This window comes from Lynx canadensis, chromosome F1 (assembly GCF_007474595.2).
Source record: "Lynx canadensis isolate LIC74 chromosome F1, mLynCan4.pri.v2, whole genome shotgun sequence".
Classification (NCBI taxonomy): Eukaryota; Metazoa; Chordata; class Mammalia; order Carnivora; family Felidae; genus Lynx; species Lynx canadensis.
In genome coordinates, this window is record NC_044319.2 from 48,593,788 (window position 1) to 48,619,117 (window position 25,330).

At 34.1% G+C, this 25,330-nt stretch overlaps 1 protein-coding gene across 1 annotated transcript; it reads right to left on the reverse strand.

The window, feature by feature from the left end:
* Positions 1-207: 207 nt before the first annotated feature.
* Positions 208-23,263, reverse strand: RGS18 (regulator of G protein signaling 18). Its single transcript, XM_030302038.1, has 5 exons — positions 22,898-23,263; positions 22,330-22,431; positions 21,196-21,257; positions 3,146-3,312; positions 208-1,680 (listed from the first exon to the last, which is right to left on the reverse strand). The coding sequence occupies exons 1-5, from the start codon at positions 23,014-23,016 to the stop codon at positions 1,423-1,425; spliced, it is 708 nt and encodes a 235-aa protein (XP_030157898.1). The 5' UTR covers positions 23,017-23,263; the 3' UTR covers positions 208-1,422.
* Positions 23,264-25,330: the final 2,067 nt, after the last annotated feature.

Here is a 25,330-nt window from a genome sequence, read left to right on the forward strand (position 1 = left end):
TTTTTGAAAAGCATGATACCTTGTTTTCATATCTATAACTGTATAAAGAATTGAATTAGCATTAAAATCAATGACAAAACATTTTAATTCTTTCTATTCCATTATCATTCTAAAATAAGAAAATATGTCTATGTGTAATTTGATGACAGAAAGAATATTCAATAATTAGCAAGAACACTTAATGGTAAAATAAACATTAACTGTACAAAAGAAGAAATTAAAAATATTTATTACTATAGGTAATCCATGATTTTTATATTTTACCTTTCAACTAATGTAACATTTGCCAAAGCCAAATGTATGACATCTTTAATTATATACGCATTTACATGCAGCACACATTGAAAATTAAATATTTCCCTAAAGTAGAGACATATATTTATTAGCATAATCTTATTTTGAATAAGACAGAATTAAATGATTCAGTGAGACTTGAAAAAAGAACATGATCAATGGGGAACACTTTCTTTCTATGAGCCAATGTAGCAGATGCATGAGTCCAGGGCCTTTGACTCCTTGCTTTTTTTACCTCCTCCCATTTCTAACTTTCATCCCAATCCTAAAACTCTAAGCATGAAACCTAACTACAGCTGGGGTAAACTTCCTCTGGGCGTCATTCAAACCACTGACTGCCACTATTTTAGTAGCAGGTTACTTATGTTAGCAGGTAAGAAGATGCTCCTAGTCTCAACCTGGAGCTATGTATGACCTGGTCATGTTTCTGTGACCACCAGAAATGTGCTCCACTTATTGGGTAAGCCCATGTTCACTTAGGAATGAGCCCACATGTGGATCCTATTCTCAGTTATCAATATGGGTTATGTTGAACTTGGAAATTCTATAGATGTGAATGTGTCTTCCCCAAAGTTCCCGTTTCTGGTTTATAACTAGAGGTGATACAATGCTTATTCATGAACCAGTGTTAGTAACACAAGAGCAAATGACTGTCTTCTCCTATTGTAGAACCAGATCACTTCTACATTCTCTATGACTGAAAGAGAAAGAAAGAGTCTTCATCAGTATGGAAACTGTGTTCTGAATATATGGATATCTGAGCAATAAATTGTTTAATCTAGAAAAATAATCCAAAGTAGATATTGGGTCTAACCATTGACAATTTTTCAAAAGCTTAACTTTAATTCAACTTTACAGTCTCATAAAATATTATTACTTCTTTACTTCTTTTTAATTAAGTAATGTTTTTGTGATTATGAATGGAATGAAGTCAAATGGAAGGTTTTACAGAATAAATTGGCAGATACAGTATGTGTTGTTAGAATGTAAGTTTTGATTTACATTTTAAAAATCCATTGACATGGTGTATTTTATTTTAAAAGATGTACCCACTTGTAAAAAGTAAATATTCTATATCTTAAAAGCAGATTACAAATTTGCCATCAAAATAAACAAAATTAATTTTCTTTATAACCAAATGGCAACATCTGACTTTACATCCTGGAACTCAGCACAGGTGAATGAGCGTGATCGTCTTCTAAGATTTGTTGGTCTCTGAGGTCTTCCTTCTATCAAGTCTAAATAGATGTCAGATTTCAGAAAACGTGTGTAACTGTCTTGTTCCATAAGCTGATACACTCTGCTTTGTGCAGCATCAAAGCTGTGTAGGGTGGGTTGGGTGATGCTCTTAGTAATAACTTCTTTGGTGTGAAAATCAAGGTTAACCTAGATGATAATAATAACAAAAAAGCATGAATATGGTCAATCTACTTAAGTAAACACCTTTGAAAAACAAAGTGCAGGACTGATCCAGTGTTGGAGTGGGGATAATGTACTTGAATGCTTGGGTGATTTTCTTTGTTATGGGTCTAGGGATCCAATGATTTACTCTGGGTTGGCATTTCATCAGGGTCTTCTCTTCCTACACTCCTGGTCCTTCTCACTTCTGCTAATTTAAGATAATGAAACACAGTAAATATCATAAAGACCATCAGGGTAACTCATTTTCAAAGTGGAAACTAAGCTTCACAGAAATCAAATTATTTTGAGTGAGGGCAGTGAGTTTGGAGCATATCTAGGATTTCAATGTGGGGCTTTTTTTTTTTTTTAAATCACCATGCTCTTTTCATTTTATTATGATGCTTTCTTACAAGCAAATGTGTGCTGAAAATGGAGATCTTATAAAGATATAAAATCTTTCAATGGTTTTATAAAACTACTACTGCTATATCTGATTCTGGTAGAGGTGTTTTCAGGTAAGGGTCCTTCCTTTTCCCTTATAGGTAACACCATAAAACTAGCTGTTTTTAAAAATCCATGTATAAGGTTGGGCATGGGAAAAACAGAATAATGCACTGAAACACAGAACCAACCGAAACATGCTGAAACAAGAAAAACAATCATCATTCCATGTGAAATGATATCCACATAGACGATGCTACCTCATGGACAATAGTAATTTATAGTAAAACAGAACTCTTACCAGTGATAGACTACCAGTTCTACTCCTTTAGTGAAGAAACACTATTTTTTGAACACACAGAAATATAGAAACTCTATTTAAATTACTTTTGAGGGTAGTCAGGTAATATTGGCTAGTTTTATAGTTATTGTTTTAGTAGTTGTATCACACAGTTATCTCACACTGAGCTTGTGGTCAAAGAAAATCACAACTGTTTTTTTACTTGAACCATTGCCAAATTAGGTTTCCCTCAACTATTTATTATGAAATTTTCTTTAGTCTATCTTAAAGTGGAGGAATAATTATTTTGGGGCAATCAAAACTTTGCATTGGTAGATGAGTTCACACTAAAATGGCACATTATACAAACTTTTTAATTTCTCTTGCCTTCCTCACTTATAGAAATCATTAGTTTTGATGAGACATTGCTTATATTTAGGTTATTAATATGGATAAGTGAATGAATCTAAATGTTGCAAATAATTGCATTGACTCTTAGTCTAGAATAAAAATAACCCCAAGTAATGACTTCAATTATAATTTTATTTCCATGGCAAAGTCTTATAGTGAATTTTGTTTGTATGTAGGAATTTACATTAATACCCATTTTTACTTCAGTGAAATATTGACCTTTTGGTGGAATGTATGAGGATATCAATTTGATCAAGGCAGACTTTCTCAAAAAATTTTTCAAACAGTTTTAAATTTTTACGATCATCTTTACTATACCTCTTGTGGAGCATCATTCTGTATAAATTTCTCATATATTGCTTTTGCTTTAAGGATAATTTGTTGAGGGTCTTCGCTTTTTTTGAAATCTTCACAGGCTATCCAAAATTCAATGTTTTCCTCACTGAATTCAGTTTTAAGAAATCTGGTAAAAGTCTCTAGTCCATCTACCAAGAAAAGAAGTGATATATTTTAACTAAAAAATATTAATTAAATGCTGAGAAATTATATTACATAATATTATTTTTTACTCCAAATATTTATTTAAATTCCAGTTAGTTAACATGCAGTGTCATATTGTTTCTGGTGTGCAATTTAGTTATTCATCACTTACATATAAGACTTAGTGCTCATCACAACAAGTGCCCTCCTTAATATCCATCACCTATGGAACCCATCCCCTGCCCAACTCCCCTCCAGTAATGTACTACTTGATATTAAAGTACAATTGCAAATGTTAACAGAATAACTACCTCTTCCCTCTAATGCAGTGAAGTAACACACATCTTGAAGAATATAATGAGGGACATCATGTAAATAAGCTGTAATCTTCACAATTATAAAAGGTAAGTATCATTCCTGTTGAAATGAGGCTGGTATCACACTTAGATCTGAGTAAGAGTGACAAACCCCTATTCAGGACCTTGCTTGGGTTTCTTTCAAATCTCTCAGCGCCTCTCTCAGAGGTGTGGGCGTTATTCTACAGAGTCAAGAAACCATTCTATCTGGAGTTCATCTCCCCAATTCTGGACTATGCTTTTGTATACAGGACCCTGGAATTCCCTATCTAAAAGCTCTGTGTTACCAGGGTTTGCATGGTCTTCTTTCCCTAAATTCATCCACTAAAGGCACACTGACTCAATGGTATGTATATCCTTAGGACAGGACTTGCATCTGCAGGCTGGGGTGTCCAAAAAAAATGTACAAAAAGAACTTTCACAGTGTGGAACCAAACCATGAATGGAAAGAGAAGAAAGGCAGTCCAAGTTGATAGAGTAGAACTGTAAAAAGTCTGAGAATTTTAAATTTAAACTTAATGGTTACACAGTATGTTTGTCTAAATAGAAGGATGAAATATATACATTTTTGACCGTTTGTTAGCTTGATTTATAGCTCTTAAGCATTTAGACATTTAGTATGGGGGTCTCCATTTTTACTTTTTTCCTGAGCTCCTTCAATGTTAGTCATTGGTATCAAGCCTTTTGGAAGATAACCCGGTTTCAAGTTCATATTCAGCCAGTTACTATGTGGTCCTGAGTGAAATACTTTTCTTTCATTGCCTCATTTTCTCAATATTTAAAATTAAGATAATGATGATACCTACCAGATAGGGCTGTTTAGAGAATTAAAAGCATTGATTTCAGGTGAAGATGGAGAAGGAGGACCCTAAGCTCATTTTGCTCCATAAATAGCAACCACATCAGTGTAAATAACCAAGAGAATGACCTCAGGACTGGCAGAACAGACACTCCACAGCTAAATGTAGAGAATGTAGGGAAGAGGACACATTGAAGTAGGTAGGAAGGAAAGAGACATAGTTAGGAGTCAAATGGATCCATACTATTGTAGGAGGAAGGGATGCTGAAGGCCCTGAAAGGGGAGAGAAATGGACCCTCATGTCAGGCACCCCAGGCTCAGCCATAATAGTATAACACACATAACACACATAGGAGACACCACTAATGCTCCAGGTTCTGCTGAACAGGGAACATCGCACTATAGGGAACTACAAGACTTCTTCATAAGGCCATTACTTTCAAGAGCAGATCTAGCTGACTTTCCTAACACATAGAAAGATATACATAGAGCTAGACAAAATGAGGAGACAGGGGCTATGTCCCAAATAAAAGAGCAGGACAAAATAGAAAAATAGACTTGGGGAACTCAGCAATACCATCAAGTATAATAACTTTTTCATTATACAGATCCCAGAAGAAAAAGAGAGAGAAAAGGGGGAAGAAATTTTATTTAAAGAAATAATAGCTGAAAAATTGCCAGTCTGGGGAAGAAAACAGAAACCCAGATCCAGGAAGCACAGAGAGACCCAACAAAATCAACCCAAGGAGGTCCACACCAAGACACATAGAAATTAAAATGGGAAGAAATAGAGATAAAAAGAGAATTTGAGAAGCAAAAAAAAAAAAAAAAAAAAAAAAAAGGAAAACAGTTACATACAAGGGAAACCCTAAAAGTCTATCAGTTGATTTTTCAGCAGAAACTTTGGAGGTCAGAATGCAGTGACATGATATATTCAAAGTGCTAAAAGAAAAACAAAAACAAAAACAAAAACCTGCAACCAAGAATACTCCATGCAGGAAGGCTAGCATTCAGAATAGAAGAATAGATAAAGAGATTTCCAAACAAACAAAATTCAAAGGAATTCATGACCACTAAACCATCCCTAAAAGAAATGCTAAAAGGAACTCTATGAAAGGAAAGGAAAACCATAAGTAGAAGTAAGAAAAGTAGAAAACACGAAAACAGTAAAAGTAAGTATATCTATAAAAAATAGGTCAAGGGATTAAGAAAATAAAAGGATGTAAATTATGACACAAAATACAAGTATACCACTAAAGTAAATCAGCAAACCATGAGAGAAGTAAACAAGAGAGGAGAGAATTAAAAGTGTTAAAACATGCAAAGTGCTTAAATCAGTGACTGGCACATAGTATGTATACTGTATGGGTTTCAGTGGTGGTGGTGATGATAATGGTCTTGATGACTATTATTTATTTAAGGTTCAGTTAGGTTAAGTTTTCATAGCTAGAATGTGGCAGGCTTAGAATTCCTCTCTAAGACAAACTGACTTTAAAACTAGTGCTCATTCAACTTTTTATGATATTCTACTTTTTAAAATTTTTTTTTAGATTATATATTTATTTATTTTGAGAAAGAGTGCTCTGCACTGTCAGCAGAGAGCCTGATGTGGGGCTTGAACCACAAACTGTGAGATCATGAACTGAGCTGAAATCAAGAGTTGGATGCTTAACTGACTGAGTCATCCAGGTGTCCCTGATAGTCTACATTTTTTGGCCTATATACATTTTAAAAAATTAAACTTCTTTATTTTGAGAAAATTATAAATTCACATGTTGTTGTAGGAGAACAGAGGTCCCATGTACTCTTTACCCAGTTTTCACCAAGGTAACATCTTCCAAAACTATACAGTTGTTGTTGAACAATGCAAGGGTTAGGGGTGCCATGCAATCAAAAATCCACTTGTAAGTTTTAACTTCTCAAAAACTATCCTGGTAATAGTTTACTGTTGACCAGAAGCCTTACAGCTAATATAACCTGTTGATTAACACACATTTTGTATGTATGTGTATCACATACTGTATTCTTACAATAAAGTACGCTAGAGAAAAGAAACTATTATTAAGAAAATCATAAGGAAGAGAAAAAATGCATTGATAGTATTGCACTGTGTTGACTGAAAAAATCCAAGAGCAAGTACACCTGTGCATTTCAAACCCATGTTGTTCAAGGGTCAAGTGTAATACAGTAAGTATCACAAGTAAGATAATAATATGCCACCATTTGTTTAACTATTTGCCCATTGAAAAACATAAAGAGGCTGGTTTTCTTAAACGTATTTTACTTATTAGAATTATTTTACCCATGGATTATTATAACAACCTTCTAATTAGTGACCCTGGCTCCAGGATTCCCTTATTTCTTCCCACAACCTCTTAGTTCATTATCCACAGTCTGGTCAGTATTATCTTGCTAGTATAGACCTTATCATGTTTCTTCGCTGTTTAAAATTTTCCAGGTGCCCTTCATCTCTTTCCACTCTCTTTTTCACATTTTAAGATCCAAGAACTTAGAACATTGTGCTATAGTTGCTTGCTTGCTTTTATATCTCATGCTACTTTTTAAGATTCATGAGATGAAGACCCTTGTCTAATTTGCCACCAAATGTCCAACATGAAGAAACCATTCAATAATTACTTACTGAAATAAATGATCTACAAATAATTAAATACATGAGAAAAAAATTTCATTAAAAATAAAAAAGTTTTGGAAAATGTTTTGTGTCTTCATAAAACATCAATTCTATAATAATTAGGAAAGAAATTGTTAAAGCCAGTATGTATAAAAAGGCAATAAACAAAGAAACAAAACAAAAAATCTTGTCATATTATAAATATGGATACATAAGGTATTAAATTAAAAATATATTCATTTAAAAGTCAAAACTTAATCTTAGCCTATTGTTATTAAATATTTAATTAATGTTCTAATTTCAAGTTTGTCAGGCAGAATTTTTATTATAATTTTACTTGTTTGAGCAAACAGAAAGGGAGAGAAATGGCAACTGATGCGTTTTATTTCTGAATCTCTATTACTAAGTTGGAGGTTGGCCTCATGAGTTTTGCCAATGTGAGCCTTCTACTGAGAATTGGGTCCATGGTGTGTTAACAAGATGACAAAATCAATATTCACAACCTTCAAGGTTAGAGTTTGTGGTAAATGCCATCCTATGTAATTTCAGACAAGCTGAAATATTTTCCTGGGGGTACATTGCTCCCTTTGGGATATCACTGTGGGCTATTCAAGCATATTTCTAATTCTATTTTGTATTCCTAACTTTGGTCAACTATCTTATTAAGTAAGTTTGTTTTCATCCCAAATTCTCCAGTGAGCAACACATTAATTTATTTAAAACATATTTATTGGGGCGCCTGGGTGGCTCAGTCGGTTAAGCGGCCGACTTCAGCTCAGGTCATGATCTCACGGTCTGTGAGTTTGAGCCCCGTGGCGGGCTCTGTGCTGACAGTTCAGAGCCTGGAGACTGTTTCAGATTCTGTCTCTCCCTCTCTCTGACCCTCCCCCGTTCATGCTCTGTCTCTCTCTGTCTCAAAAATAAATAAACGTTAAAAAAAATTTTTAAATAAATAAAAAAAATAAAACATATTTATTGAGTGCTAATTATATCCCAGACACTGTTCTCAATACTGAAGAATCCAGCTAAACAAAGTAGACAAAGTTCTTGATTTAATCTACAGAGCCCCATGTTAATAAGAAGACATATTTGCTATTAAACTATAAATAAGAGGGCCATGACAGAGTAGCAGGAACCCAATTTGCCCTCTGACCATACATAACCATAAAACTTGACCCAGTATCAAGGCAGGAGTTGTCAAGCATAATACAACTGGTAATAGGAACTGGAAACAGTGTGAGAAAAGAAACATATGAAGTGAGCCCTTTCTGTCTCTCTTTCTCTCTGTGTTCCTCTCCCACCCTCTCTCTCTCTTTCTCTCTCTCAAAATAAATAAATTAAATTTAAAAAAAAAAGAAACTGACCATGAAGTATCCAAAATATTGGAAGTAGCATGCAAGGACAGTAAAAAAGCTATTATTAATTTGTTGAAGAACATAATAGTTAAGGCATAATGAGTAAATAAATGCAAAAAACTCAGCATAGAAACTGAAACTACAGAAGCAAATGGAAATTCTAGATCTGAATCTTAAAAATATCTGGGGTAAAAAGTTATTGAATGGGCATGACAACAAATTAAAGAAGAAAGGGCAAGTAAACTAGAACAGAGTTGAATAGAAATTACTTAATCTAAGGAAAAGGAAAGGAGGAAAAGAATAATGACCACACAAAATTATGGGACAACCAGGAAATAAGATGTAACCTATAGATTCTATTTATATCAATGATGACATTACATTTAAATGGACTAAACATTCTGATTAAGAGTCAGAGATTGTCAGATTTTATTAAAAATTAAAACGACTATATATTGGCTATAAGAGACACATGCTAAAAATAAAATACCAGGAAGGTAGTATAAAAAGATGAAAATGATTCACAAGGTGTTTTGCATAAGAAATCTGCATAAAAACAATTTGATATGGCTCTCTCTCAGTAGAGAGGGAGGGAAGGAGAAAAAACAAAACAATACAATACAAAACAAAACAAAACAAACCCAAAAACACAATTTGATGTGGCCTGACACAGTGACTTCAAAGTAGCGTCTTTCCATTTCGTAATTGTAAAGTAGTAAATAACAATTCTTCATATACATGATCTTAATTGTAGACCTTTAATATATGAAGAGCTTTAATAAATGAAGCAAACTGGAAGAACTGAAAGAAGTAAAAAAATTATAATTGTAGATTTTAATTATATTCATGTATAAATTTATAGAACATGTAGACAGAATATTGATAAAGTAATGTAAAACATTATCAACCAAATTGACCTAATTGCTAATTCTAAAACAATTATAAAATTCAAGAGAACAAGAAAAGATTATCCAAGACAGACCACATACTAGATAGGGTATAAAATAAATCTAAACAAACTTCAAAAGACAAAAGATACCTTACAGAGTACGTCCTTTGCCCACAAGGGTTTTAATAAAAAATTATAACTAGTAACATAGCTATAAAAGTCTCTATATATTTGAAAATAAAATACACACATAAATTCATAGGTCAATATGGAATTACATGAGAAATTATGATATATTTACAATTGTATTATAATGAAAATATGGCACATCAAAATTTGTGGGGTAGAGTTTAAACAATATTTAGAGGAAAATTCATTACATTTAAAGTTGTACTAATAAAAAAAGGGTATGAAAATCAAGATTTAAGTTTCTACTTTAAGAAGCTTGAAAATAAGAACAATTTAAAACCACAGTAAGTAGAAAGGAAAAATAATTAAAAACAGAGCAGAAATCTATATGAAGGAAAAAAAACATAGAGAAAATTAACAAAAGCCAAAAGTTGGTTCCTTGAAAACGTTAACAAAATAGAACCCCTAGTAAGCCTGCTTCATAGTAGGAAGCAAATCAGGGATATTACCACATATCTGGCAGATAGTAAAAAGACTGTAAATATTATGAACGACTTCACACCAATAAATGTAACTTAAATAAAATGAGAAAATCATTAAAAAAAGAAAACCTAGGGGCGCCTGGGTGGCGCAGTCGGTTAAGCGTCCGACTTCAGCCAGGTCACGATCTCGCGGTCCGTGAGTTCGAGCCCCGCGTCAGGCTCTGGGCTGACGGCTCAGAGCCTGGAGCCTGTTTCCCATTCTGTGTCTCCCTCTCTCTCTGCCCCTCCCCCGTTCATGCTCTGTCTCTCTCTGTCCCAAAAATAAATAAACGTTGAAAAAAAAAATTAAAAAAAAAAAAAAGAAAACCTACCCAAAATGACACCGAGGAAGTGAAAAATCTGATTGCCTTAATCCAATTAATAAACAGATTTTATAATAAAAATATTCTCTCTTCTCCCTAAAAAATTTTGGGCCCAGATTTGGTGAATTTTATCAAACCTTTAAGAAAAAGTGTTCTAGTGGTACTTGGGTGGCTCAGGTGGTTGAGCATCTGACTCTATTTTGGCTCTGGTAGTGATCCCAAGGTCATGGGATGGAGCCCTGAGTCAGGCTCTGAGCGAAGAGTGGAGCCTGCTTAAGATTCTATCTCTCTCTGTCTCTTTCTCTCTGCTCCAACCTGTGCTCACATGTGTGTACTCTCTCTCTCTTTCTCTCTCTCTCTCTCCCTAAAAAAAGAGAGAAAGTATTCTAAAACAGTGGAGGGATGAATACTTTCCCCCTCATTTTAAGAAGCTAGGATAACTCTCATACCAAAACCTGCCTCCTCCAAAATAAATAAAATAAATATTAAGAAAGAAAGCAAAAAGAAAATTACAGACCTAGATCCCTCATGATCACAGATGCAAAGAATCTGAAAAAATATTAAAGACTTAAATTTAGCAGTATATTAAAAGAAGCAAGCATTCTAGCATTATGGTGAAAAAATACTGTGAAATAAAGTGATAGCTTTTTTTCCCCCTTGACTCATTTTCACCTATATTAATTTCTTATACTCACTTCTGTCTAGCACTGTTCCTTATGGTCAGTGATGGTGTCTAATATAAAACGTCCTGAGGCACCTGGGTGGCTCAGTTGGATAAGCAGGTCACGATATCATGGTCTGTGGATTTGAGCCACACGTTGGGCTCTGTGCTGGCAGCTCAGAGCCTGGAGCCTGCTTCAGATTCTGTGTCTCTCTCTCACAGCCCCTCCCCCACTGGCACTCTGTGTGTGTCTCTCTCTCTCAAAAATAAATAAATATTAAAAATTTTTTTTAATTAAAAAAAAGTTCCATATTGAGTGAAGCAAGAAGAATGAACCTATTGGTAGAATGAAGGCAATTAAGAGATCTGGCATTTGTGACATGTTTAGAGGTTCTGAGGGCTAAGTGCTGCTTATATGCACTACCACATTTAGCCATTTAACTTTTACAACAGTTGCTTGGGATATGTCTTATATTCATTTTCATAGATGAGGAAACTGAGTTTCAGATAAGTTCAATTTCCCCAGATCTCATTTTCAAACAACAAAACAAAACAAATTGTAGAAGTGTATCTGTCTCAGGAAGGTAACACTTCCTATGGTAGACAGAGCAACAGCCCTCCACAGATGTCCATGCCCTAATCCCCAAAACCTGTGAATGCATTACCTTACCTGGAAAAAGTGAGTGTGGTTAAGGACCATGAGATGGGGAGAGTATCCTGGATTACCCAGATGGATAATCAAGTCCAATCTAAGCACATAAATCCTTAAAAGCAGAAAAAGGCAGAAGAGTGGGTCAGAGAGATACAACACAAGAAGGACTGTTAATGACTTTGAAAATGAAAGAAGATGGTCATGAGCCAAAAAATGTGGTGGCTTCTAGAAGGTGGGAATGGCCATCAGTTTAGAGCCAGCAAGAGAATGGAGACTTTGGTCCAAAACTACAAATAACTGAATTCTGCTAAAACCCTGAATAGCAGGAAAGGGTTTCTCCCCTAGACCCTCCAGAAGGGACAGCAGCCTATTCACACCTTGACTTTTTTTTTCAATGAGACCCATACCATACTTCTGACCTACAGAGTTATAAGAGAGATTTGTGTTGTTTGAAGCCACTAAAGTTATAGTAATTTGTTACAGTAGCAATGGGAAACTAATACAATCCTCAAATGATGCTTTACATTTCACCATTTATTTCTCCTATATATAGAACTTGTCCTCTTTGTCATGAAGCATCATTTTTTTTAATGTTGTAAGCAATTAAAACATATATTTGAGATACAGGAACAGAAAATGACATGACAACCTACAAGTATTTCCAAAATATTGACTATGGCATCACTCCAACCACAACCATGACAAAAGAATCATGTCTCTACCCACTGCTCCTGCCGCTGGCGTTTTTACTGAGATAAAGAGGGAGATTCTGCCATTTTTCTTTCTCAGTAAATTAACACTGAGCAGATGTTGATGGTTAACTGTTCGTGGAAAAACTAGGAAGACAAGCAAAGATCGGGCTTACAAGATTTGAGAAGCTATCAGTTAAGACTGACAAGCAACTCAGAACTTGTCTACAGTCACTAGATGCTGGTAAGATAATTCCTGGTTAAACAGAACTTTCTTAAAAAGCTCTTAGTGCTAAGCAGTTCCTGAGTGAGTCAACAAATTCTTATCACTGAGAATAGCAAGAATGATCAATATAGGTGATATTTAACCACTTTCCTAATTTCTTTAGCTCACTTTGTGTTTCATTTTCAAGATTTATTTCTCATGTTGAGCAGTGTGCTTTTCTCAGAAGGTGCAAGGGAAATATGAATGGGTAATGATTCTCTGAAGCATTTTGATACACAGCTTTTCCTCAAATACCTAAAATGCATATGTTTCAGACTAAAAATAAAATTCCTGCTGTCATGGGGTGCCTGGGTGGCTCAGTCTGTTAAGCCGCCGACTTTGGCTCAGGTCATGATCTCACGGTCCGTGAGTTCGAGCCCCGCGTCAGGCTCTGTGCTGACAGCTCAGAGCCTGGAGCCTGTTTTGGATTCTGTGTCTCCCTCTCTCTGACCCTCCCCCGTTCATGCTCTGTCTCTCCCTGTCTCAAAAATAAATAAAACGTTAAAAAAATTTCTTAAAAAAATCCTGCTATCTTACAATAAAACAATAATCTGTTCCAGGTTAAACCTAGTTTAGAAAGAGGAAATAAATTATAAGCTTTATTGTGTTTGTGAATAAAGTTACATTGACCCAAGTGAAGGAAAAAACTTTTCAGATTTCAATTTATTCTATTCACATGACATGTATAAGCATGATTGATCAATTTTTAAATGCCAAATTATTCCTAAAGTGAGTTAATAAATGTCATAATTTTGGGAGAATATGATCATTACTTTTCCTATTAATAGATCTCAATTTTTGCACTAACATCCAAAAGGGATCATCCATGTGCCAGGCAACTGAAATTGCTACATATTAAAAATAACTTTCTTCATCTATTTTATTTATGAAACACCTAGTATGAGCCCGAGAACTGTATTATATACTGAAAATGCAACAATATTAATTATAATGGAAGTTTTGAGTGTTTGCTAAGGTCTTGGCACATTGCTATATGACTTTTATTAGTGCGGCTCCATTTAATTTTCATGTCAACCTTGTGGAGTAAGTCCTTTTATACCCATTTTTATAAATAAAGAAGTTGAGATTCAAAGAGTTAAGTTGCCCTAAATTTATAGCTGGTAAAATATAGAGTAGACGTCTGAACTGTAGTGTATTTTGTTCAAAGTTATAAACTGCCATAAAACAACAAAATCCCTAGTGTTGAGTAATATGAAGGTTAATGGACAAGGCACACACTTCTATACCAAGGGCTAAGGAAGGATATTTGTGGGGTGATTTATTCTATTTGGAGCAGCCCAGGAAAATCAGCTTGTATGGAATTCAAATCGAAGACTTCAGAAAATAGCACAAATGTTTCTTAAAATACAGTCCTTTAGTAATTCATAAAATATGAGTGTTGACTATATGCCTGCCATTGTGCTCTGAAATATCATGCAAAAGGCCTTTGTTACCATGATTGGTCTTGAGTTTGATATGGACACTCAGAGTGAAGTCCAACTCTGAATAGGAGAAGTGCTATGTGCTAAAAAGTGCTGATAAGTGGGAAAATCAAAGTGAATGGATTTTGTTGGCATACATGAATACAATAAAGAAGAAGAAATACTGATTCAAGAAATGAGTTAATAATGAATAAGGGGTGGCTGGGTGGCTCAGTCGCTTGGACCTCTGACTTCATCTCAGGTCATGATCTCACAGTCGTGAGTTCGAGCCCTGCGTGGGGCTCTGTGCTGACAGCTCAGAGCCTGGAGCCTGCTTTGGATTCTGTGTCTCCCTCTCTCTCTGCACCCCTCCAGCTCATACTGTTTCTCTTTCTCTCAAAAATAAATAAACATTAAAAAAATTTTTTTGAGGGGCGCCTGGGTGGCGCAGTCAGTTAAGCGTCCGACTTCAGCCAGGTCACGATCTTGTGGTCCGTGAGTTCGAGCCCCGCGTCGGGCTCTGGGCTGATGGCTCAGAGCCTGGAGCCTGTTTCCCATTCTGTGTCTCCCTCTCTCTCTGCCCCTCCCCCGTTCATGCTCTGTCTCTCTCTGTCCCAAAAATAAAATAAACGTTGAAAAAAAAAATTTTTTTTTTGAAAAAAATGAATGAGAAAGTAGTTCATTTTAAAAGTTTAAGTAAATTACTTTTTAAAAAGTAATATGCTTAACTAACTAGAATTTAAATAAAAACTTAAAAAAAAAAACAGTAAAAAGCAATGTTGTGAAAGATTATCCCAGCACATGAGTGACTTCCTGTTTCTCTTACTCTGGGCAGCTGCACTGTCAGGTCACCATGGAACCACTGCTCACACGGACGGAGTAACTGACCAAACAGTCCTTTAGAAGGCAGCAGTGGTGAATGCAGCTGCCATAAGTGCCTGCTGGAACCTATTGGGATTAGAATTCACACTGGAAGAAGCTGGCTCAATGTGTCATACAAATATGAAACACTTGTGATTGCATGTTTCTAAATTGAAACACTGGCATCTGTTGGAGTATTTTTCTGATGCCAAGAAACCAAATGAAACAAAAAGTCAAGAAACTCTGAAGTTGGAAGCTCAAGTACGGTATTACTAGGTTGCATTGTTTCCCCTTTAATATTGGGCTTTATAGCTCTTGACCCTACACAGAATGTTGTGGTTACTTTTGCAATAATGATTTACTTATGTAACCCATTCCTAGTTTTAACTGGATTTTACTCATTTTTATTCTTAAACAGATTAAGAAATTGAGTGTTTAGCTTGATTCAGCTTGACTCAGAAATTTAACTTTGCAGAACACTGGAATCCCTTATCTTGCAGAAAATCAGTAACCGAAAATCGGGAAGGGCAAGTTGAAAAGCCACAAGGTAGAAAGTGTAAGGAGAAGTACTCATTTCCTTCCCCAAAAGTGAAGTACTCATTTCCTTGCAGCCTTTACTCAGTCAGTAATAAGTATTTTCCACAGTATAATTAGTTTATACTTTTAAATCAAGGGGGTGCAATGACCTATATATTCTATTTCTCTCATCTATTATGAATTATTCCCAGAATTAAGTTTATTTGAACTACAATTCAGGGTGCAAAAAGTCAAGCAAATACTCATTAATGAAAAGGTCAAAAATATTGGAATTATTTGTAATGACTGGAAAAAAGGGTGCATAGGAAAATATACAGTTATGTAGTGGAAAGATTTTCTTATTGATAGAGACTCCCCGCAGGAAATAACATCCTCTTTCACATCCTCAATTATTAATTATGTGAGATGGCTAGAAAAATCTCTATTTATGATCGATTACTCTTCCACATTCCAGGTGTATGCTTATAAAACCCTGCAAAACTTCTGATGTAGTTTACCAGGAACTAAATAAGTTCAAACTCTGACCTGTTATCTTCTCACAAATCTCGTTCTTCCACCTCTTTTTCTCATCTTTAAAAGGCACTGTCATCTTCCTATTTAATGTGGAATAAAATCTAGGGAACTTTGGCTCATCCTTTTTCTTCATCTCATATCTCTTCACCATCTCACTTTACAACACACATACACATTCAATCAATCACCAAGTTCATCCATTTTCTTTCCAAAATAGTACTTACTGTGAGGTTAGCTTTTATATTTGTAACAACCTTGTGGGTAGTCCATATTACATGTATAGAATTCTACCTTTCTGTCCATCAGAGTTTTCTAACAAACTCTTCCAAAATTTGTTCCCAACTTGATTTTCCAATGTGTTTTTTTCAGTACTCTGCCTCAGTGAAAGATAACTGGTTGCTTTTCCAAGTTACAACAAAATCTCCAGCACTTTTCCTGCTTTTTTTTCTCAGCTCAGGAATTATTTTTTCTTCTGCCTGTTGAAACCTTGTACCCATTTATCCAATGTCTTTAAAAATTTTTTGAAAGGCTACATGATACATTGCAAGTTATATAACATTTATAAAACTAGCTAATAATTTTCAAACATATATTGATCAACATCATGATTTTATTTTCAAAGATGTCTTACATGGAACATACCTATATACATACAAACACATACATATATATGTAAGTATAATATACATATGTATATATATAATTTTATTGGTATTAATTGGTTTGCTAACTTCATATTAATAGCATTTACTTTTATAAAGTCAATCAGTGAATGAGGAGACTGATACCTAAATATGAAATTGGTGATTATGAATTAGATATAATCTGACATTGGTTTTTGAGTTATTCATAAATTTTATTTCTATTAAATAGCATTTGGAAATTATTGATTTTTGGAGGGCCACCGGGGTGGCTCAGTCATTTGGGTGTCCAACTTCGGCTTATGTCATGATCTCACCATTCATGAGTTCGAGCCCCACATCAAGGCTCTATGCTGACAGCTCAGAGCCTGAAGCCTGCTTTGGATTCTGTGTCTTCCTCTCTCTCTGCCCCTCCCTTGCTGAGTTCTGTCTCCCTCTCTCTTTCTCTCTCAAAAATAAATAAACATTAAAAACATTAAAAAAATTACTGATTTTTATATGTATAGTTAAATTATAGACTTTTATGATTCATTTCACAATTACAGACAAATTTGTCAATAAACGGGGATGGTGGAAAAAATGTATCCTAATATCTGTATAGAAACAAATGAGGAATATTTTATTTTAGAATAGATTTGAATTTACAGAAAAGTTATGAAGATAGTGCAGTTTCCTTACATCCCACAACCAGTTCCCTCTTATTATTAACATCTTACATTGGTAAGGTACATATATGATAATAAACAAATACTGAAAATTTTTACTAACTAAAGTCCATACTTTGTTTAGATTTACTTGTATTTTATCTTCTGTTTTTTTTAAAAGAGTAAAACTACATTTGAAGAATGAAATTTGGATAAAATAGTGGGATTATTAAATACTCCATGGATTCTGTCACTTCCATGGAAGATATAGTAAAAATCATGCTTTTTCTGTTTTAGTCTTATCTGTCTATTGTGTGTCACTCTAAGCCATGCTTCCTTTTTCAAATTATGTTTCTCAACAAAGAATTACTTTCTTTTTAATTCCCTAAGTTAAACTGGTTAATGCCCCACGCCTATGATGACTCTCCACTTGGGTGTTCTCTCTTCTTGTCCAGCTGGTGAATTTTGATTAATCCCCTAAAATCTAGCGTAAGAACCATCTACTCTGTGGCTCCATTTCTAAAGATACTAATAATCAGCATACAGTGCTTTAAATATCAGCCATTTTTGTCAAACTAAATACTCAAATTTCCATCGTATTTTGATTTTACATTTTGTTATGTATCACTACATTTCCTATTTGCCTAAATTTAATACAATCTCTATTTCTTTTATATAGACATGACATATAGAATTTGAGAAACTTATTCATTTAACCAAAGGGGAATTACATAAAATTTGATAGAGTAAGATCTTTCTTTAAGTGTGTGCATATGTGTGTGTGGGGGGGGGAGGGTACTAATGAGTAAGATCTTTCCTTTTTTTTTTTTGGTCTGGAGTCAAGTCAGTAGAATTGAGCTGAATTTAACCATTGTAACCAAAAAGACCTTTTTAGCTGGTTATTTTAAGCTTTATTATTTAATATTATGATAAGCTTTGCAATTAAAAATAATTGGATTTTGAGGGATTGATTAAACGAATACTAGTAACATAATTTTTTTGTGAATGCCATATAATTTAATTAGCACTTTGATCATGAACAATGATAATAATGTCCAAGTGGGTCAGTGCTGACTTTTGTTATCATGTTGAACTCTCTTGATTCAAATTGCTATTTTACAGCTCTTTAATATTTCCACCAGCAGAGAAAAGAGAGACAGCAGCAGATTCAATTTTTTCCATTCAGGTTTGACTACTTGCAAAGCAAAATGATTACAGAATGCCAGGGGAGAATTTTCTGTATGACTAATTAGCCTTGCTAAATCTTTCTTCTCTCTGAGTCGTGAGAATATGATGAAATTATTATGTACCAATTTATTAAGTTCAACAAATAAATACAGCTTATATATTTCTTTTAATTGAAATTTAACCCTGTTGGGAATGAACTGGAAAATAGAAAAAGATTATTAAATTCATTGTTGATAATTCTAATTTTTTCATAATAGCAGTAATAATTCACATTTATGGAGTGTCAGTTACTGGTTTCGTATTCATCATCTCATTTAATCCTGAGAGAAACCCATTCCTATTGGAGTTAAAGACACTGTTATCTCCATTTACAGTTGAAGAAGCTGAAAGTCAGAGACATTAGGAAGCTTAACTAAGATTACACAATCATTATGTAGCTGAAGAGAACCAGAACTCAAATGTCAAAGGAAATGTGGGCTAACTTTTTCTTCACAACAAATTTGGTTATATTATTTAAGAACTTAATATTTATCAGGTGATGGACTGGGCTGAGCCTCCACAGATGAAAAGACATCTGCTTCCTTGTAATAAACTATCAAATTCCAGAAAGAAAGAACAAGAAAGAAAGAAAGAAAGAAAGAAAGAAAGAAAGAAAGAAAGAAAGAAAAAGAGAAAGAAAGAATTCCATTCCTTTTTTCTCTTGCTGTGACTGGTGAAGAGAATAAAGGGGGATGTGTTCAAATGTTGGAAATACTAAGAAATAAGAAAAGAAACAAATTTGGGGAGCATAATTAATGATGGAGGAAAGTTTTATACAGATTGTTGTAATTAGCCTTAAGAACTGACAAATTCCTGAACCAAGACAGTGGAGTTAGTGAGAACAAGACAGATTTGACATATGTTGAGCTAGAATTGGAATAATAGTTAAAAAATGATTGGATATCGGGGATGAAGAAAAGTGAGCAGTTGAGGAAAGATGTTTAAATTACTCTTCTCCAAAATATGGACTGATACAGTATTAAGGTGAAATAAGGAGAAAGGAGTAAGAAGTTACTTTTTTTTTTAGCATCAACTTCTTTCTTATGTCATTTTCATTGATTACATTCTTGCTTAAATGTAAGCCTTGGTTTTTCTACCTATATTTTTCTTTCTCTCAGTCCATATTACAATTCAGAGGTAGAATGTATTTTCATTGGAAGAGGGAAAGTATTCAGGGATGGTGTACAGAAATAGAATTCTTGTGTCAGTAAATTCAGGGTAGCATTAACAGAACACCAAGACCTTACAGAGATGGACAACTAGGAAGGAGAAAAATACAGAAAATGAAGACAGACAAGAAAAGTTGGTGTTTCGTCAAACAGAGCACAGTACTTGAGGCTGAATTACAAGTAGTGCACTCTTAGCTGTCCTAGCAACAGAAACCTCTTTTTCCAACAGAAACCTTAGAATGTGAACTCCACTAGCAATACTATAAACAGTAGAGTGACAGTACATAGTTTAGCTAGCCTCATCTTGGAATGGTCTGGGCAAGAGCAAGGAGGGTTTGTGTTTTAGACAAAGAATGAGGTGAGGAACCAGGGAAATTTTGAGATACAAGTAAAGGTGGTGCACTTGAGGAAGTGTGTAATGGTAAAGTGTTTCTGAAACAACTCTGCTTGGTTGCCGAAAATGATCAACCCTGTGGTTCATAGACCCATCGTTTACTCAGTTAAACTTATCAATTTTGCTTCGTGAAAGGAATCATGGACTCAATAAAGACAAAAAATGCTCACACCCCTGCTGCTTTATGTAAGTTGACACTAAAGAGTAACAATCTAGGCAGCCTATCTTCTGACTCATGCTTTATCATAGTGTTGAATAGTCAAACAAGGACTCAATATTTGTCCTCACCTTCCATGTCACCTACAAAACTCATCATAAGAGATTATTGATACGAAGAGTGAAATATTTACAAAATTTGGAAAAATAAGTATTTTCATGAGGGTTTCCTGAATTTCCAATAAAAGAATTTCTTTACATTTTGGATCACTTAAAAATAAAAGTAACATAGGATAATCAAGTATTTAAAAAAAAACAAGGATTGGGAAACCTGGGTGGCTCAGTTGGTTAAGCAACTGATGTTGGTTCAGGTCATGATCTTGAAGCGTGGGACTCTGTGCTGACAGCTTGGCAACCTGAGCCTGCTTCGGATCCTGTGCCTCTGTCTCTCTGCCCTTCCCCGACTCATGCTCTGTCTCTCTCTCTCTCTCTCCAAATAAATAAACATTAAAAAAATTTTTTAATAAAGAAAAAAAAGGATCTTAGGGTCCCTGGGTGGCTCAGTCAGTTAAGTGTCTGACCCTTGATCTCAACTCAGGTCGCAATCTCATGGTTTGTGAGTTCCAGCCTTGCATCAGGCTATGCACTGTCAGTGCAGAGCCTGCTTGGGATTCTCTCTTCCTCTCTCTTTCTGTCCCTCACCTGCTCTCTCTCTCTCTCTCACACAAAATAAATAATAAATAAATATTAAAAATAAAAAAATCCAAGGATCTCATTAAAAAAATCAATAAATGAAAAATTTGAAACTGTTAATCATGACACAAAGAGGTAATATTTCAACCACAATAAGTATTTCTCAGTAAAATTAGAATATTGAAGAAATACTTTCCATTTGTTGACTATTCTTTTAGTTATTTCTCTTAATCAGAAACTCAGATTACCGTCAATTACCAATCAGACTACATTTTTATTGCAGCCTGTTTTGTATAGTTACATGCATATTTTGTGCAGTTTTCCATTAAGATGTAAAGCATTTGGGGAAAATACCACTAACCTTTATGGGAAAGCAGTTTGTCAAATGATTCACCCCATATCACTGCTTCTTCAGGGGAGACTCTGTTCAAGAAACAAAATGTTTATAATGGAGTATGCAGAAAGTCTGTTTATGGATCTGCTCTAACATATGCTATTACACTGCTCTTTTCAGTCATATTTCATGGGGTTTCTTCTTTTATTATTACTCAATGAAAGTTGTTTTTACATTGGAAATTTCAAAATCATTGGTCAAGTTTAACATATAATAAAATAACATTCATTATTTTCTCATGAGTGTACAAATCATTTTATTTAAAATTAATCATGTGTTAGGTTAAGAACAAAGGAAAAGAAATCAGGTCACTTATCTTTTTTATTTTTTTAAGAAAACAATTTAATCATTTCTGCATATCCAGTTTAATTCAACAATTAGAAGAACATAAACTGATGGTGTCTTTTAGTCAAACTTTTTAACTGCAATTTCCTTGAAGCTCTTACCACAATATGCAGCAATTTAAAAAAAAAAACACATACAGGAAGTTTGGCTAATGAAGTTCTAAAGGGATAAGAAATATATTTAAAAAGCTGCAATACAACAAGTATTTTAGAGTTATAATTTACAGAGTATAATATATTTGTTTTGGATCTTTTATTGGTCATATTTCATTTTTGGAAGAATCTGTATTATACTAGTAGATAAGGCTATTTCATTTTCTGTTTGAATTGAAGAAATGGCCTAAAGTGACAAAACATCCCTTTTTGTGCTTTCTTTCTTTTATACCTAGAGGAATTTTTTTTTTCGAACTACTAAAGGAAGAGATGAATAGCCCTCCTCTATGACAATATTACATTGTGAAAACTCTTAAATTAATGAGTATTTCATCAGTTTATAAGGAGTAAAATATATCATTTAAAATTGACAGGTATATAATTTTAAAAGAGCACCTTTAAATTTTTATAAGGTTATTTAATTTGAGCTATTAAAATAGTTTAGTTTTATGGAATATTCCTAGTTTTTTTGAAATGAGATCCCTAACCTTCCTTATATTACGGTGTAATTTCCAATAAAATGCAAATCCCTAATTTCCTCTTTCTTAAACCTTTAATGTTAGAATCAGCAAAATCTTCCCTGAAATAATTAAAAGTTATTCACCTTGTTTCTTTGGCCAAGTTCCCAGATCTGCTGGAGGGGGGTTCTTCATGAAACTCAAGTTTCTGCACAAGAAGACTTAGCCTATTTCTTTTTTCCTTAGCTCTGAAATGAAAACGCATTAGCTTCAGGACTATTTGGTTGACAATTAAAATCTTTCTTTCTGACTGTCGAACAAATTTGGAATTGGTAATCACCTGAACATCCCTTCTCATCCACCACCCACTCTCCACACACTCAAAATGGTTTTCCTAATGAATTTCATTCAATTTGTGGAGGAATTAGGAGAGCATATGTGAAATATATTTGTTTTTTCCCACAGTGACTAGGAAGTATTTGAGGCTATATTTTAATTATGATTGTTATTACTTCTTTTGTGTGGTTAAAATTGTTGCATTAAAAAAAAATAAAAACACTTTAGATTTGACAGTTGCTTACGCCTAACAAAGAGACCTTTTTCCTCCAGTTTTAACAGTACAGTCAATATATTTTCAACCAGATATTTTAAAAAACAACTGCTAACAAATATTCAACATCAGTCATGTTTTTAGAAGTATAAAACTGATTTTACCTGATTTTGGCTTCTTTGCTGGTTTCTTCTTTTCCTAAACCATGTATTAACTTGAAAAAAGCTTTTTCCTTTGGTTCACACATATTTAATTGAGAAAAGAAAACCAAAGATGTTTCCATCTTCTTTCTCTAAAAGGAAGAGATGTCTAGTTTATTACATCTTTCACTTGTTAATGGTATTTCACAGTTATACATGGTACAATAAAAAGTTATCTCAACTCTGTCAGCAGTGCCAAAGAAAACCCCCAAAAAAACAATAACAAAAAAAGAGTCCAGAGCTGTGTGTCTGCCTCTACAAAAAAGTAGAACTGAGGAACTGAAGTACAATTTGGTTCTGAGTTGTTTAGGGAAATGATACTACAAATTTGCAAAATGACTCTTGGTCCCTAAGATAAAGACTAGTATTACCACAGTGGCACTTCTCTTTCTAGTTTGTGCAACCAGAATGATGCTTTAATAGACCCAAATGACACTGTCATTTCCCACAGGAACTTTTTAAAACATCTTTAAATGTGTATAGTGTGTATTCAAATATGTTGTGGTGAAGTACTACATCAAACATTAGGAGATATTTTCCCTTGTTCTTAATTTTTTTTTGCATATTTTAATTACAAGGAGTTAAGTAAATTTCATTTACTTGACATAATGCTATGTAATGTAAATTACCTTTGATTAACATATTGTATCAAAATAAGAATATAGATCATGGAGTTTTATAGTTGAAAGAGACAGTAGAAAGCATTTAATTCAATAATTTTTAAGCATAGTTTCATGGAATGATTTTAGACATTTAAGAAATTTTTAAGCAGTCCATGGTAAAAATGGGGATAAAAAGATAATATGTAAATTTTTTCTTAAACTACATATGTATTAATATGAAGGATTTACTTATTTTGAAGTTGCCCTTCTACCTCTTTGATTGTTAAAAAATTCTTTTTGATGAAACATTTTAACTAGAGATGCAGGTTTTGTGTTTGTTTATTTTACGTCCTTATTAAAAAAAATGACAACTCCAAGTTGGTTCAACATCCACTTATTCCACTGTTTTAAGACACCCACATATCTAAGAAATACTGATGTAGTCCATAGCTTACATTTTGTAGAAAAGGAAACCAAGAATGATAGATATTAAGTGATTTATTCTTGCAAAGCCCCAGAGGTCAGTAGAAGAAAAGATCTGGAATTATCGGAGCCTTTGATCACCAGGAGCATGTGATTTAGTCTTTCGAAAAGTCTTTGATCTCCAGTAGTGGATGCTTTAATTCCTCTAAAATTTTGTCTACTAAAAAGGAAGTTAACAAATGTATAAGAAACCTGTTTTATTTTTAGTCTTTTCAAATTATTGATTTCAAGAAAATAGTTGACAGGGATGCCACCTAGGAGCTCAAAACATTTACAGAACTGAAATTAAAGAATATTTAGTATATATTTATATACACACCCTCCTGATTCGATAACTTTTACTTTGCACATATTTTTATAATTTTTAAAAAAGTTTATTGATTTATTTTGAGAGAGAGAGAGGGCAGGGGAGGCGCAAAGAGAGAGGGAGAGAGAAAGAATCCCAAGCAGGTTCTGCACTGTTCAGCAGGTTCAAGCAGGTTCAAGCAGGTTCAGCACGGAGCCCGACGTGGGGCTTGAACCCACGAACAGTGAGATCATGACCTGAGCCAAAACCAAGAATCAGGCATTTGACCAACTGAGCTACCCTGGTGCCCCTGAACACATTTTTAAATTCATCTTGACTGTTGACTATAATGAGACTATATTTGAAGTACTATATCCAGAGGAGAGACAGAAACTTACTGGTGTTTTCATTAGATGTGTTGAAATTGTGTGCAAGCTCATAGAACTAAGGAGAGAGATATTGTGAAAATATGGACACAAGGAAACTACATTAAAGGCCTGTGTAAAGATCTGAAAGAGAACTATGAGATGTGTGGATTTACTCTTTTTGTATGCAAACAGTTGGAAGCAGGAGAGAAAGAAAAGGGTGGATGCTGCATGGTGGCCAGCATTCTTGGGCACAATAATCTCTTAAATATATATTTTAAATGAGAACAGTCTTTTATATTTACCTACAAGTTAATGATTTCCAGTTCTCTTCACTTCTTTGTGCAGAAGTACACAAGTCCCTTAGCCTGAACACCTTTAACATTTGTTGTCGTGAAGGTCTGCTGAAAACGAATTTTCTCAGCTCTTGATATTCTGAAAATGTCTCTTAAATTTTTTTTTCCTTCTCAGTTTGAGGGATATTTTCACAAGATAGAATCTAGGTTGACAGTTGTTTTTTCTTCCTTCAGCAACTTTAAAGATGTTGTATTTTTGTTTTCTGGCCTCCATTATTCCTGTTAAGAAGTCACTGCTAATTCGTTTAAGAGTTCTTACATCCTAATGTAAGACTGTGACCACTTTTCAGATTTCTTCTTTATCT

Excerpts from the sequence above, each read along its gene's own strand:
- RGS18 (XM_030302038.1), bottom strand. The coding sequence starts at position 23,016 with ATGGAAACATCTTTGGTTTTCTTTTCTCAATTAAATATGTGTGAACCA. Across the intron at positions 21,258-22,329 it reads AACTTGGCCAAAGAAACAAG|AGTCTCCCCTGAAGAAGCAG; the intron begins GTGAATAACTTT and ends TTTCTTGAACAG. Across the intron at positions 3,313-21,195 it reads CAAACTGCTTTCCCATAAAG|ATGGACTAGAGACTTTTACC; the intron begins GTTAGTGGTATT and ends TTTTCTTGGTAG.